We start from the raw sequence: 16,788 nt of genomic DNA on the forward strand, positions 1-16,788 counted from the left end.
AGAACAGGGTCCCTTTTGAGAATGCCCAGTACCACCATGATGAGCATAATAACAACCATCTCTCTTCTAGTCTTCTGCCTGTAACCTGCTCCTCTTCCACCTTCCCTAATTCTGTTAATGATGACTCCATTCCTGCAGGATGAAAATGGTGAACCCTTCCTTGACTCACTTTTTTCCCCCCCGTCACCTCACATTCTGTCAGCTGTAATTCCAAGATATTTCCAGAATCTACCCACTTCTCTTCACCTGCTCTGCTCTTACCTGGTCCTAGCCGTTATCATTTTGTTTTGAAGCATTAGCCTCCTAACTAGTCTCTTCCTGTGGTCCATGTCCCCCTTCAGTTTATTCTCGATACAATCCTCAACACTGTGGACATGCTGGTCATCCTAACACTTAAGTTAGATCACATTGCTCATCATTTAAAGCTTTCTAAAGGCTTCCTATCTCCAGACGAAAGTCAAAGTCACACCAAAGCTTAAAGGGTGCCATAGCTTTGACCCTCTGATCTCCAGGATCTGGTTTATGATCATGCTCCTCTTCCCTCTCCGTGTGTCCTTCCACTAACCCCACGCTCTTCCTTGAGTGAGCAAAGGTGTGCTTCCACCTCCAGATCTTTACCCTGTCTATGCCCTCTTCCATCAGATAGACATGGGACTGTTTTCTCATTTCCTTCTTTACTCAAGTGTCTCTGTCTCAATGAGGCTGTGTGTGATAATGCTCCCACTGCAGCCTCTCCTATTTTTCCACATTGTCTTTCCTCCCAGCATGGTCTCCTTCCACCCGCACTGAGAAAATGTCCCCCTGGTACAGACACTTCCTGCCTCTAGCACCTAGAACACTGCCTGGCCCAAGGAAGAGACTCAAAGAAGCGCAGAATAAACTGAACAAATGACAGACACCTAAGTCATATACGACTTTAAATCCAAAGACCAGCCCTGAGAGGTCTAGTAGAGTACATGCATAATACACAAGGAAGATGAAGCTTGTGATCAGCATCTTCAGAGCTATAGGGTCACCCCAGTTCTTTGCTGTCTCTCATTCTCAGCTCCCTCCCTCCCTGCTATCACGGTAACCCTGCCTGTCATCATCTTTTGCCTTGATTATCACAAAGCCTTCTAATCTAGTCTGTGCTATTCTAATCTACCCTCTATACTGCAGCAAGATGAATTTCCCTGAGATGTTAGTACAATACTCTCTGGCTTCCCAGGTGGCGCTAGTGGTAAAGAACTTGCCCCCAAACACAGGAGACATAAGAGATGTGGGTTTGATCCCTGGGTTAGAAAGATCCCTTCGAGGAGGGCATGGCAACCTACTCCAGTATTCTTGCCTGGAGAATCCCATGGACAGAGGAACCTGGTGGGCTACAGTCCACAGGGTTGCAAAGAGTCGGATACAACGGAAGCAACTTTGCATGCATGCGTGCACACGTATACATACACACTATGCCTTTGAGGTTAAGAGCGTGGGCTCTGGAGTTATGCTGCCTACGTGCAAATCTCAGCTCTGCCTACCAGTAGTTCTGACCTTGGGCTAGACATTGAACTGCTTTGGGGATCAGTTTCACCATCTGTAATATGAAAATTATAATAGAACCCATCTAGCACAGTTAGCATACCTGATTTATGGTACATGCTTTGTAAATATCCTGAGGTCATTTCCCTGCTTAAACATCCTCAAGTGTACCCCTGGGCAGTCAGGTAAAGTCTAGGTTCCTTTGTGGGGCACACAGAATCACTGATGATTCCTCTGGTCAACCAGTCAGGCCTGCCAAACCGCTCCTGAGTCTGTGACTATTCCGTGCTATCACTTTTGGAACTCAGTAGCCATTAGCAGACACTGTCCATCTTGTATACCCGGCAACTCCTGCTGAGGCTTTAAGAAGTAACTGAACTGTCACCATCTCCGCGCAGCCCTTTCTCATCCCTCAGGCCCAGTCAATCATTCACACCTCTGGCCACCACTTCGGCTTGCTGTGCATTCCACACACCTCAAGGCCAGCACCTACTGGCCGTATCTCAATTATTTGTAAACATGCCTGCTTTCCCCACTTGACTGTGTCTTACTCATTTTGTAGCCAACACACCCAGCCAGGAGCCAGGCACTCAGTGAAAATCAGCCAAGTGAACGAGTCGGGTGGCTACTGGCAGGACAGGTTTAGAACACAAGTCTTTGATACTGTATTCTTTCTCCTACCCATTTAGTCATTAGACTAAATGACTAAATTTAGGGCATATATTCAAGTACTGATAGCTTCTCTGGATTCAATAGTTTCTTTAAACCATGCAGACAGGTTATCTTCTGCTTTTTACATTTTTTTCAATCTTCTCCCTCCACAGTCAATCAGATTTACTTGTTTCTATCTGCATCTTCCACCCTCCCTCTCTCGGTCTCTTCCAGCCTGGAAACCACACACAAGAACAGCACATCTAAGTGAGGCTCCAAGGAGTTCCTGTAAGCAACAAACAAGCTTTGTGGATAGATGCGAGGCATCAGTGTCAGCTACTTATGGTCCTTTTGTGATTCTATTTAGCTGTTTATACTATTATAGTACAAACACGAATATTCCAATTATGGTTCTTTGTCTTGTTTCATTTCCCCTATGTCCACATGGTGGGCAAGGGATAAGCTGCCTGAATCTTTCACTTAGTTCACTGAACTGATTTCTCCAGTGTTTGTTTTGAGATCTTATAAACATGCCTTTAAACTGATTTTGGCTGTTTTGCCAATGTAAAATTCCAGAATGATTATGCCTTGTGGCAAAGAAAATCTTGGACTGTAGCCCACCAAGCTCATCTGTCTGTGGGATTCTCCAGGCAAGAATACTGGACTGGGTTGCCATTTCCTTCTCCAGGAGATCTTCCTGACCCTGAGATTGACCCTGTGTCTCTTGCATCTCCTGCATAGTCAGGCAAGTTCTTTACCACTAGCGCCACCTGGGAAACCTAAAGAAAATATAGGCATTTATGATAGGAATGCCAGAGATCAAGGCCAATGTATTTCAGTAGAGCTGAATATAATCATCATACCAGATCATGAGGAGAGAAGGAATCTTAAGAGTGCATTGAGTTTCTTCCTTGTAGTGCCACACAAGAATACAAACTGGCATTCAGAGACCTTCTCAAGGAAAAGACTCCATAAGACTCCTATTCTTCCCTTTATAAACCTCCTGCCAGATTGTTCTATATTAGAGCCAACCTGAGCTCCCCCGCCCTTTCTTGTTCGCCAGCTTATCTCATGTGCTATAAAGGAGACTTCCATCCACCCAGAGAATGCAATGCAATGCAATGGCAAAGTCTTCCTACTTGCATGCACTTGGACTTTGCAGCCTTCCCCGCTTATGTAATCTAAAGCCATGTCAAATAAAACACAAACCTGTGATTTACCTATGTCCTCAACAGAGAAACACTTATGATCCACAATACCGCCATTGCTAGTTAGCTTGATGCAGTAGGGGGTCCACACAGAGGTATAAGACGAATTAAAGTAACAGCTGTTTTCACCAGCAGAGACGTAATCGGGGCATTCTTTCCATTCTTGAATGTCCCTGAAATGGAGGGTAAAAAGGAAGAATTGTTCCCCAAATCATGCAATAGTGCCATTCAAAGCAAGCTGCTTAAGAGTCACATTCAATAAACCAGGACACGAGTATTTTATGAGCAAGTATCTTAGTGGTACCATTTCCAAGGACTAGCACATCTGTGGACTGACGATCAGTGTCTGCAGACTGAGAGGAGGCCTTTTGGCATGTCTGTCTATAGTAAAAGTATCCCTTCGTTGACTGCATATAAGGTGCCAGCTCCTAATTTAAGTGATTCATTGGTAGGTACTTTCCCCATCTTACAGATGAAAGTTCTGAGGCTTACAGAGGTTTAAAAATATTCTTTTATTAAAACACTGCAGAATCAACTCCTAAACTATAGAGAATCCCAGCGAACAGCTGAGTCTTTAGACCTGGGTATTTCCCGAACTCATGGCGGAAGAAACTGAGGCGACACATGGATGGTGTTCTCCAAGTTGAGTGACAGTGAGATGTGGGTGGTCCTGAAGAGGAAAATCAGCTACCACCCTACTCTGAACCACTGCATCTTATGTCCATCTCCTCTGCAAGGTTGTCCTGTGCTTGGCAGTGGAGGGTGGGAGTTTTCCTGATGCCTTGAACTCCTTCCCATATTCCTGATATCTTTTCTTAAACAAAGAGCCATGGTAACATTTCAAACATGCTGGACATCCAGGTAACCTTTAAGAAACACGGGACTCCTAGCCTTTCCCCCTCTACTCATAGAAGAAACCAAAGAAATTTAAAACCCAGACCAGAAATTAAAAAAAATTCTCCAAACTAAGAAAGCATTTTTCTTGTCCATTTTGTAAATGGGAATGGACATTTAATTATAATATAAAAAGAATGGAAAAAACAAAAATGGGGCTGTATTGAATCAATGTGTTTACCTATCAGTTCCTTTGTGAGTGTTTCTCCACAAAGAATGAGCTCATCCTTTTCTGTATCTTGGATCAGATAAGAACAAATGAAACAAGTCACAGATGACAGATGGACACATGGAGAACACTGAAGAAATCAGAAAAGCTATACCTCCATATCTAAGGTCCACCCTAGAGTTACTCACCTCCACCCCATTCTACAGAAAGCATTATTTACCTCGATGACTTAAAACAACAGCAGATGAATGGATAAGAAAGCTGTGGTACATATACACAATGGAGTATTACTCAGCCATTAAAAAGAATACATTTGAATCAGTTCTAATGAGGTGGACGAAACTGGAGCCAAAACTAATACAATATTGTAAAGTTTAAAAATAAAACTAAGAAAAAAAAAAAAAAACAGCAGAACTGATGTCGAATGGAAAAGAGATGGCAGGAAGGTCACTGGGGGAGGATGTCGGAGTTTGGGGAAAGGATTCACCCTGATCAGCTGCCAAGGGGACCTGAACAAAAATGCAGAGCAATCAAAAGATGGCTCAGACTCAAGTCCATCCCAGCAGCAATATGTGAGAGAATGTGACACAGCTCTCCTCCAACCTCCCATCTGCCTGCCTGCCTGAATGAGTAAATTCAGCAAGTCATCTTTGGGTGCCTCCTATGCAAGCACTCTGCAGGTATCATATCTGACACTAGCACTGTGTGGCCATAAGGATTAATGGGCCTTGATCCCTACTTTCAGGCTAGAAGGCGACTCAGAAATTATCCACTGAGTACTTTTTTTTTTGGTCTCCTTTATTCAGGACATGAGTGTTTCATAAGCATCAATTATACATAAAATATTGTGCTTGATATATACAGGGGAGTCATGTGTGTCTAAAGAAATACTTCAGCCTCGGGGGAATGACGAGAAACCATATTACAGAGCAGAGTGGGCAAGTGTTCATATGTGGTGCTCACTGGAGTTAGAAAAGAGAATGATTGCCATGACCATTCATGGGCGGCTTCGGGGTGAGTGAGGTACTCTTAGCAATCTTGAAGAAGGGTAAAAGTTTAAAAGGTGGCAATAGGGGAAGGAAGAGAGGGAACAGAGGCAGTGGAATCACTGGGCAAAACTTTCTTAAATTAGAATTGCTACTTAGATGGCGTCATTCATTATTTACTTACTCTTCACTAGGCTGAGAGGGTGTTTTACAAATCAAGGAGACATAAAGCAGGTAACGTGTGGCTGAGGCAGAAGCGGGAAGGAATGACCTTGTGTCCCTGAGGTGCTTGTGGCTGGCGGGCCAGGCTGTGGAGGTCTGTGAGCATCGCTCTAGGGAGTGGGTGCTTGGCAGCAGGAGACAAGAAGGACCCCACAGGCTGTGCAAGGGCAGGGACTGGAAGAAAGGGATGAGAAGCTGGGAGAAGACACACATTTTCTTCTTTACAGCTGTTTCCCAAGCTGGTCTGTTTGGCGCTAGGAGGACACTTATGTAATATCAAGGGGTCCTTGAGACAGCTGCTCATCAGCTGTTGGAAAGAACTTGGGATTAACATGGACAGTGGACTGTTCCTTAATTTCTGGCTGAGGCTCTTAAAAGTTCCATATCCTTGGATGAGAGGGAGATTCATCTCCAATGGGAAAATTAAGGGGGTAGAGGGTAGAAGGAAAGATAAACTGTGTGTGTGTGTGTGTTCAGAATAGGAAAAAGATAGAAAAATACGGATAGGTAGGTCACTGCACTATGGTATAGTTTATCTTGATAGACTTTCAAAAATAAATACGAGTGTAGTAAAAGAGAATGGTTTTACAAGATTGCCTAGGGAATGAGATTTTCATATAATAGTTAAGGAGTCAAGTTTTGTATAATAGTCAAATGTATTTAACAAATTGACAGTATTAAAGTCAGTATGAAAACGTTCTGAAGACGTAGGCCGGTGCTTAGCAGGTCTGGATTGGTAATGGGAGATGAGCTCTGTGTATGGCATGCAGTGTCTCAACTCTGGCCTGTCAGCAACCTGGTCCCCAAGGGATGGTATGAAAAGCCCTGTTTAGATTATCTCCAACCCATTAGCTCCACAGAACAAACAACTTAAAGTACTTCTCTAAAGCACAATGGATCAGGAAGAGCCACTTCAAAACACAACTCCCAACCCCCTCCCTCATTAACTGAAGTTGAATTTTATTTTAAATACATACTTAAAACTTATTTTTAAACTGTTAAATTTAGACAAATGCCAAATGGACACACAACACAGATGCTCTGTTGCCTGCCTTCACTGGGTTGAATTTCTCTACAGATGACCAAAGCCCATTTCTAAAAGCTACTCTCTCCTTCTTTTAGTCCCAAGACTTAAGTGCTTTAGGTTTGTTCCCAGACTGGCTTGTGAAACAGGGCTGAGAACTCTAGAAAGAGCCTATCCATAAAAATCAGAATAAAGAGCAGAAGATGTGCTTTCCACCTAAAGGTACCTAACTGGAAGACAAAAAAACCCAAACAAACCATCATTTATGTCCTAAGGGCAACTGTTTTCAAGCCATCCAGATCATGTGTTTTAGGCTTAATATTTAACATTTTCTTTTTCTTTTTTAAGTAACACTGCTCATTTTCCTTTCTAATTTCCTCTACAACCTGGCAGGGCAAATGAACTTTCTTGTCAAAAACCAGGATAATTTGTTGAGGGGGTGTTTGTGGGGGTGGGGATATATAGCCTTTGGGAACAAGTCTTCACCCGCCCACTTCTTTGGAAATGAGGCATCTGCAGGAACAGGCTGAGAGCAGAGCAGGCTGACAGACTCCTAGAGGCCCCTTTTCACCAGGACTGCAATTTGCATTCCTGCAGAGTCCCAGCCCAGCTCCGAGGCTGAACCTGGCATGGTCCCGTCACAGGGTGGCACAGACTGTTCTGAATTGGCTGCCTCTTCCACTGGCTCACCTGGCTGGAAACAGAGCCAGCCAAGCATGCAGCCTGGGCCTGTCCTGTGGACCAGCCTGACCTGGTTAGATTCCCTGGTGCTTTAGCTACCAAGGCCAGGCCTGGAGTGCAGTGGCCCCATCTCACTCCTCCCTGCCTCCACTACTCTGCCTCTGGATGACTTCGGGTCACAGTTTCAATTGTGTGCCAGGGACGGGGAGTTGTGATTCTATGGTTCCAGGAGGTACCTGGGAACTGCTTTCCAAGAAACAGTGACTGGAGCCAGAAAGTGCATCTGTATCTGCCTCTTCCTGTAAGCAGGTGATGCAAAGCCCCACATGTGTATACTCTACTAGGTGCAGCCCTGCTACTGCTGCTAAGTCGCTTCAGTCATGTCCGACTCTGTGCGACCCCAGAGATGGCAGCCCACCAGGCTCCCCTGTCCCTGGGATTCTCCAGGCAAGAACACTGGAGTGGGTTGCCATTTCCTTCTCCAAAGCATGAAAGTGAAAAGTGAAAGTGAAGTCGCTCAGTCGTGTCCGACTCCTAGCGACCCCATGGACTGCAGCCTACCAGGCTCCTCCATCCATGGGATTTTCCAGGCAAGAGTACTGGAGTGGAGTGCCATTGCCTTCTCCAAATACTAATATTCTGAATACTCCTAATCCCATCAATTCTACCCTTTCCAGATAAATAGTGCTGGGCTATTTGGGCTCGAGGTTCATAACATTGTACAGAAGGTGGTGATCAAAACCATCCCTGAGAAAAAGAAATGCAAAAATGCAAAACAGCTGTCTGAGGAGGCCTTGTAAATAGCTGAGAAAAAAAGACAGGTGAATGGCAAAGGAGAAAAGGAAAGATATACCCATCTAAACGCACAGTTCCAAAGAATAGCAAGGAGAGACAAGAAAGCCTTCCTAAGTGAACAATGCAAAGAAATAGAGGAAAACAATAGAATGGGAAAGACTAGAGATCTCTTCAAGAAAATTAGATACCAAGGGAACATTTCACACAAAGATGGGCACAAAAAAGGACAGAAATGGTATGGACCTAACAGAAGCAGAACATATTAAGAGGTGGCAAGAATACACAGAAGAACTGTACAGAAAAGATCTTCAGGACCCAGATAACCATGATGGTGTGAACACTCACCTAAAGCCAGACATCTTGGAGTGCGAAGTCAAGTGGACCTTAGGAAGTGTAACTATGAACAAAGCTATTGGTGGTGATAGAATTCCAGTTGAGCTATTTCAAATCCTAAAAGATGATGCTGTGAAAGTGTTGCACTCAATATGCCAGCAAATATGTAAAACTTACCAGTGGCCACAAGACTGGAAAAGGTCAATTTTCATTCCAATCCCAAAGAAAGGCAATGCCAAAGAATATTCAAACTACTGCACAATTGCACTCATTTCACATGCTAGCAAAGTAATGCTCAAAATTCTCCAAGCCAGGCTTCAATGGTACATGAACTGAGAACTTCCAGATGTTCAAGCTGGATTTTAAAAAGGCAGATGAACCAGAGATCAAATTGCCAACATCAGTTGGATCATAGAAAAGGCAAGAGAGTTCAGAAAAAAACTCTACTTCTGTTTTATTGACTACGCTAAAGTCTTTGACTGTGTGGCTCACAACAAACTGTGGAAAAGTCTTAAAGAGATGGGAATACCAGACCACCTTACCTGGCTGCTTTGAAACCTGTATGCAGGTCAAGAAGCAACAGTTAGAACTGGACATGGAACAATGGACTGGTTCCAAATTGGGAAACAGTACGTCAAAGCTGTATATTATCACCCTGCTTATTTAACTATATGCAGAGTACATCATGCGACATGCTGGGCTGGATGAAGCACAAGCTGGAATCAAAATTGCCGGGAGAAATATCAAAACCTCAGATATGCAGATGACACCACCCTAATGGCAGAAAGCAAAGAGGAAATAAAGAGCCTCTTGATGAGAGTGAAAGAGGAGAGTGGAAAAAGCTGGTTTAAAACTCAACATCCACTTTCACCATTACTATTCAACATAGTTTTGGAAGTTTTGGCCACAGCAATCAGAGCAGAAAAAGAAATAAAAGGAATCCAAATTGGAAAAGAAGATGTAAAACTCTCACTATTTGCAGATGACATGATCCTCTACATAGAAAACCCTAAAGACTCCACCAGAAAATTACTAGAACTAATCAATGACTATAGTAAAGTTGCAGGATATAAAATCAACACACAGAAATCCCTTGCATTCCTATACACTAATAATGAGAGAACAGAAAGAGAAATTAAGGAAACAATTCCATTCACCATTGCAACGGAAAGAATAAAATACTTAGGAATATATCTACCTAAAGAAACTAAAGACCTATATATAGAAAACTATAAAACACTGGTGAAAGAAATCAAAGAGGACACTAATAGATGGAGAAATATACCATGTTCATGGATTAGAAGAATCAATATAGTGAAAATGAGTATACTACCCAAAGCAATTTATAGATTCAATGCAATCCCTATCAAGCTACCAACGGTATTCTTCACAGAGCTAGAACAAATAATTTCACAATTTGTATGGAAATACAAAAAACCTCGAATAGCCAAAGCGATCTTGAGAAAGAAGAATGGAACTGGAGGAATCAACCTACCTGACTTCAGGCTCTACTACAAAGCCACAGTTATCAAGACAGTATGGTACTGGCACAAAGACAGAAATATAGATCAATGGAACAAAATAGAAAGCCCAGAGATAAATCCACACACATATGGACACCTTATCTTTGACAAAGGAGGCAAGAATATACAATGGATTAAAGACAATCTCTTTAACAAGTGGTGCTGGGAAATCTGGTCAACCACTTGTAAAAGAATGAAACTAGAACACTTTCTAACACCATACACAAAAATAAACTCAAAATGGATTAGAGATCTAAACTTAAGACCAGAAACTATAAAACTCCTAGAGGAGAACATAGGCAAAACACTCTCCGACATACATCACAGCAGGATCCTCTATGACCCACCTCCCAGAATATTGGAAATAAAAACAAAAATAAACAAATGGGACCTAATTAACCTTAAAAGTTTCTGCACATCAAAGGAAACTATTAGCAAGGTGAAAAGACAGCCTTCAGAATGGGAGAAAATAATAGCAAATTAAGCAACTGGTAAACAACTAATCTCAAAAATATACAAGCAACTCCTCCAGCTCAACTCCAGAAAAATAAATGACCCAATCAAAAAAATGGGCCAAAGAACTAAATAGACATTTCTCCAAAGAAGACATACAGATGGCTAACAAACACATGAAAAGATGCTCAACATCACTCATTATCAGAGAAATGCAAATCAAAACCACTATGAGGTACCATTTCACACCAGTCAGAATGGCTGCGATCCAAAAGTCTACAAGTAATAAATGCTGGAGAGGGTGTGGAGAAAAGGGAACCCTCTTACACTGTTGGTGGGAATGCAAACTAGTACAGCCACTATGGAGAACAGTGTGGAGATTCCTTAAAAAACTGGAAATAGAACTGCCTTATGATCCAGCAACCCCACTGCTGGGCATACACACTGAGGAAACCAGAAGGGAAAGAGACACGTGTACCCCAATGTTCATCGCAGCACTGTTTATAATAGCCAAGACATGGAAGCAACCTAGATGTCCATCAGCAGATGAATGGATAAGAAAGCTGTGGTACATATACACAATGGAGTATTACTCAGCCATTAAAAAGCATACATTTGAATCAGTTCTAATGAGGTGGATGAAACTGGAGCCTATTATACAGAGTGAAGTAAGCCAGAAGGAAAAACATAAATACAGTATACTAACGCATATATATGGAATTTAGAAAGATGGTAACAATAACCCGGTGTACGAGACAGCAAAAGAGACACTGATGTATAGAACAGTCTTATGGACTCTGAGGGAGAGGGAGAGGGTGGGAAGATTTGGGAGAATGGCAATGAAACATGTAAAATATCATGTAGGAAACGAGTTGCCAGTCCAGGTTCAATGCATGATACTGGATGCTTGGGGCTAGTGCACTGGGACGACCCAGAGGGATGGTATGGGGAGGGAGGAGGGAGGAGGGTTCAGGATGGGGAACACATGTATACCTGTGGCAGATTCATTTTGATATTTGGCAAAACTAATACAATTATGTAAAGTTTAAAAATAAAATAAAATTAGAAGAAAAAAAAAAGAAACATGTAAAATATCATGTACGAAACGAGTTGCCAGTCCAGGTTCAATGCATGATACTGGATGCTTGGGGCTAGTGCACTGGGACGACCCAGAGGGATGGTATGGGGAGGGAGGAGGGAGGAGGGTTCAGGATGGGGAACACATGTATACCTGTGGCGGATTCATTTTGATATTTGGCAAAACTAATACAATTATGTAAAGTTTAAAAATAAAATAAAATTAGAAGAAAAAAAAAAAGAAACATGTAAAATATCATGTACGAAACGAGTTGCCAGTCCAGGTTCAATGCATGATACTGGATGCTTGGGGCTAGTGCACTGGGACGACCCAGAGGGATGGTATGGGGAGGGAGGAGGGAGGAGGGTTCAGGATGGGGAACACATGTATACCTGTGGCAGATTCATTTTGATATTTGGCAAAACTAATACAATTTTGTAAAGTTTAAAAAAAAAAAAAAAGAATGTCCAATCACAAATGGCCAACTATGCTTTCCCAAAGAAAGCCACCACTTAAACTGTAGCCCCATCAAGTAATTTCTTTCTTTGCCTCTGAGGTCGCTCTATAAAAGCCCTTCTCCAGCTTGTCTTCAGAGCTTTTCTGACCACATTCAGTTCAGCACTGAAGAATTCAAACTGATGCTCAAATAAACTCTTGAAATTAAAAAAAAAAAAAACAAAAAAACCTCAACATTCAAAAGACTACGATCATGGCATTCCAGCCCCATCATCACTTCATGGCAAATAAATGGGGAAACAATGGAAACAGTGACAGACTTTATTTTATTGGGCTCCAAAAGCACTGGAGATGGTGACTGCAGCCATGAAATTAAAAGATGCTTGCTCCTTGGAAGAAAAGCTATGACAAACCCAGACAGCATATTAAAAAGCAGAGACATTACTTTGCCAACAAAGGTCTGTATAGTCAAAGCTATGGTTTTTCCAGTAGTCATGTATGGATGTGACAGTTGGACTATAAAGAAAGCTGAGCACTGAAAAATTGATGCTTTTGAACTGTGGTGTTGGAGAAGACTCTTGAGAATCCCTTGGGCTGCAAGGAGATCAAATCAGTCAATCCTAAAGAAAATCAATCCTGAATATTCATTGGAAAGACTGATGTTGAAACTGAAGCTCCGATACTTTGGTCACCTGATGCAAAGAGCTGACTCATTGGAAAAGACCCTGATGCTGGGGAGATTGAAGGCAGGAGGAGAAGGGGATGACAGAGGATGAGATGGTTGGATGGCATCACTGACTAGATGGACATGAGTTTGAGCAAGCTCCAGGAGATGGTGAAGGACAAGGAAGCCTGGCGTATCAGCCTTGCAGGGGTAAAAGTTCATTTGGTGCCCAAGCATCTCATCCTTGTGTGCCCTTTGGGGTATGTTTGAGAGACCTCTCACACATCTGGAAGGGGAGTAAGGCCCGTCCTGGTTGTTAATTCAACGTATTTATTTGCAAATTAAGCACCCGGCTCTGCATTAAAAATGGAATATAGCATATCAATAATCATAGGCAGTAAAAAAAAATGCTTTTGTAGCCCAGGAACTGGAATTCTATAGTATTTTAAATTATTCTCATACTACAATAATAAGAATAGCGGCTATTACTCATTCAGTACTTACTATGCTTGTCACCAAGCACTGTGATAAGGCTTTTTCATGCATTAGTTAATAGAATCCTCCCAAGAAGCCATGGGGCAAGGTCTGTTATCTTCATTTTGCGTATGAGGTGGCTGAATTGTGGACAGAATGACTAATCTGTCCAGTACTACTCTGGAGCAAAGGCTGGAGCCAGACTGAAATATAGGATGGTTGGCCCTAAGCTCTCTCCCTTCACTGACTGCTGCCCCTTCCTTTAGTTTCCTGGCTCCTCCGGGCGATCAATAGCACCATCCTGGGACTGATGACCACCACTTAATGGGGTCTCCACTAACCTTGCCTCTTGGTTTAGGCCTTCCCTGAGGGTTGGGTGGACAAGAGAAGATGATAGAGAGTTTGAGCCTAGGATTTTAAAGAGCATAAAGGTGCAACATGAGAATATACAGAAATGCAAATCATACCAAGTGAGGGGCAAGCAATAAGTGACTTGGATGGTGATTACACTGAAAGATCTTTGTCTTCACTCTTCTTTAATGGGATACCCGTAAAAATGGAAAAGAGAAGTATCACAGTCCCTTATTGAAGATAATGAATTTAACAGAGACAAAGTCGACTTTCTACATAGGAACCAAACCATCTTACACATATCTTAAAAACAAAAACCCTATGGCTTTGCACCACAGAGGAAGTCGGCTGAGCTGTGGCCTTCAAGGCTTGTCTCGGTCTGGTCCCATCTAACCCTCTGACTTCTCCCCGCGTCACTCTCCTTGTCTTCCACCTTGTCCTAGCCAGCCTCCTGCGTTCCTCCAACCTGCCATGTCAGCCAATTGCAGTTTCCTCTGTCTGTGCAGTCTTTCCTTCAGATAGTCACATGGCCTCTCTCACCTATTTTATGTCTCTGCTCTCAGGTACCATAGAGGGGCCTCTGAAGACCTCATTTAAGGTATCACCTGGGCTCTCAACAGGCATACACACTCATGCATGCTCACTTTCACACGTTTACTCTCCCATATGCTCCCATTTACAGATACACTCATGCGCATCCATACACACCCCACACGTTTACACATATTCACACATGCATACTCACCTGCTTTCCCACATTCATGCACAGTCACACTTTACCCACTATTACACACTGACGTTCATGCACCCACACATGCTCACTCATACTCACACACTCATCCTCAGACGCTCTCATGCACATGCAGATATTTAACTTCTATGCAGAGTACATCATGAGAAAAGCTGGACTGGAAGAAGCACAAGCTGGAATCAAGATTGCCGGGAGAAATATCAATAACCTCAGATATGCAGATGACACCACCCTTATGGCAGAAAGTGAAGAGGAACTCAAAAGCCTCTTGATGAAAGTGAAAGAGGAGAGTGAAAAAGTTGGCTTAAAGCTCAACATTCAGAAAATGAAGATCATGCAGCTGGTCCCATCACTTCATGGGAAATAGATGGGGAAACAGTGGAAACAGTGTCAGACTTTATTTTGGGGGGCTCCAAAATCACTGCAGATGGTGACTGCAGCCATGAAATTAAAAGATGCTTACTCTTGGAAGGAAAGTTATGACCAACCTAGATAGCATATTCAAAAGCAGAGACATTACTTTGCCAACAAAGGTCCGTCTAATCAAGGCTATGGTTTTTCCTGTGGTCATGTATGGATGTGAGAGTTGGACTGTGAAGAAGGTTGAGTGCTGAAGAATTGATGCTTTTGAACTGTGGTGTTGGAGAAGACTCTTGAGAGTCCCTTGGACTGCAAGGAGATCCAACCAGTCCATTCTGAAGGAGATCAGCCCTGGAATTTCTTTGGAAGGAATGATGCTGAAGCTGAAACTCCAGAACTTTGGCCACCTCATGCAAAGAGTTGACTCATTGGAAAAGACTCTGATGCTGAGAGGGATTGGGGGCAGGAGGAGAAGGGGACAACAGAGAATGAGATGGGTGGATGGCATCACTGACTTGATGGACATGAGTCTGAGTGAACTCCTGGAGTTGGTGATGGACAGGGAGGCCTGGTGTGCTGCGATTCATGGGATCGCATAGAGTCGGACATGACTGAGTGACTGAACTGAACTGAACTGAACATTCTTCCTGGCTTTACTTTTCTCAGTAACCCATATACCAGTTGAAATTTAATTTTTTAATTTTTAAAATTTTTGTCTGTCTTTCCTCACTGGAAATTAATCTTCAGGAGGACAGGGACTTTTTGTCATCACTGCCATATTTCCAGCATCTAAAATAGTACCCAACATATAGTAAGGGCTTAACTAATATATTTAAATGAATGAATGGGTGAATGCATTTAGATCACCAAAGAAGATTATTTCCATTCCCACTACTGCATGACACTCAATGGATTTTCATCAGAAAATTCATGGAGAGAAATCAGAAAAGCATGAAGCCCATACCTTCTGATATAGAACATCTGTACAGATCCTGGGCTCTGTAAACTGTGATTAGCCCCATCTGTCCAGTGACATGAGAAAGTCTCCAGTTCAGGTGAACGGCACTTGGTGAATTTAGGATTCCCAGAAGAATCTGCAGAGTAAAAAGACAAGACAAGTCATGAAATCAGGAGGGTAATGGATGGTCCTAATGAGACACACATTTAAAGTGATCAAGAGCAACCACTTCTAGAAATGCTGTTTCTCTGGGCCATAGCTTCAGAGCTGTTGTCAGTTATTTCTCTTAGCCCTTGATTCCAGGAACAAACCATTTTGTCTTTATTTCCAACATTATTTCTTGGGGTGGGGGATGCTGTTTAAGAAACCAGAGTTAGAGATGAGGACTTGGGCACAAGTAGGAGAAGGCAATGGCACCCCACTCCGGTACTCTTGCCTGGAAAATCCCATGGACGGAGGAGTCTGGTAGGCTCCAGTCCATGGGGTCGCTAAGAGTTGGACATGACTGAGCGACTTCACTTTCACTTTTCACTTTCATGCACTGGAGAAGGAAATGGCAACCCACTCCAGTGTTCTTGCCTGGAGAATCCCAGGGACAGAGGAGCCTGGTGGGCTGCTGTCTATGGGGTCACACAGATTCGGACATGACTGAAGCGACTTAGCAGCAGAAGCAGCAGCAGTTTACTAGGAGGGTGACTCCGGTAAAGGAAGAGAGGGATGTGGGGAGCAGAGAACAGCTAATACGGTGTGTGCTATTCAGCTCGTTCCCATAGTGGCCGGCGGGGGCAACCCCACAGAGGTCCCTCTGAGAAGCTGTCAGAGTGTGCCTTCCTGGTATCCTTGTCTGGAAGACCAGGGTGTTATATGCCAACTCCTACTTCCCAAGGCTGAGGGCTGTCCAGGAGGTACAAATGCCCACGAACTTCTAGGCTGCACCTGCACATGGGTCGAGGGTCCTTGCTAGACTTCTTAGAAACCTTGACAGGCACCTGAAATGTGCCCAGTGATATGCATGGTGGCAGCTGACCACCATGGATGACTGTCTTGGCACCAGGTGGACCCAAGGGATGTCGTGTGGGGACCACAGCATTCATCACAGAGCCTTTTCTCTTTTTACCAATTTTTGATGAAAAGTTACTAACGTTTGCCTTCTTTTAAAAGATTCAGCCAGTAAACTTATTAAATAGATACCTACTTTAAATAACTTATGCATACATATGTATCAATTCTAACATGGGAAGTAGA

At 43.1% G+C, this 16,788-nt stretch overlaps 1 protein-coding gene and 1 long non-coding RNA gene across 2 annotated transcripts in view; one reads left to right on the forward strand and one right to left on the reverse strand.

The window, feature by feature from the left end:
* Window positions 1–16,788, forward strand: part of LOC112443004 (uncharacterized) — a 118,063-nt gene that overhangs the window by 69,530 nt on the left and 31,745 nt on the right. The window lies entirely within an intron of this gene.
* GHR (growth hormone receptor) overlaps window positions 1–16,788 on the reverse strand; it is a gene marked incomplete at its 5' end in the record, with an annotated part of 173,669 nt that overhangs the window by 26,764 nt on the left and 130,117 nt on the right. The window contains 2 exon segments of the mRNA NM_176608.1: window positions 3,384–3,544; window positions 15,550–15,679. Of these exon segments, the coding sequence (NP_788781.1) occupies window positions 3,384–3,544; window positions 15,550–15,679 (291 nt within the window).

The sequence above is a fragment of the Bos taurus genome, chromosome 20 (assembly GCF_002263795.3).
Source record: "Bos taurus isolate L1 Dominette 01449 registration number 42190680 breed Hereford chromosome 20, ARS-UCD2.0, whole genome shotgun sequence".
Taxonomy (NCBI): Eukaryota; Metazoa; Chordata; class Mammalia; order Artiodactyla; family Bovidae; genus Bos; species Bos taurus.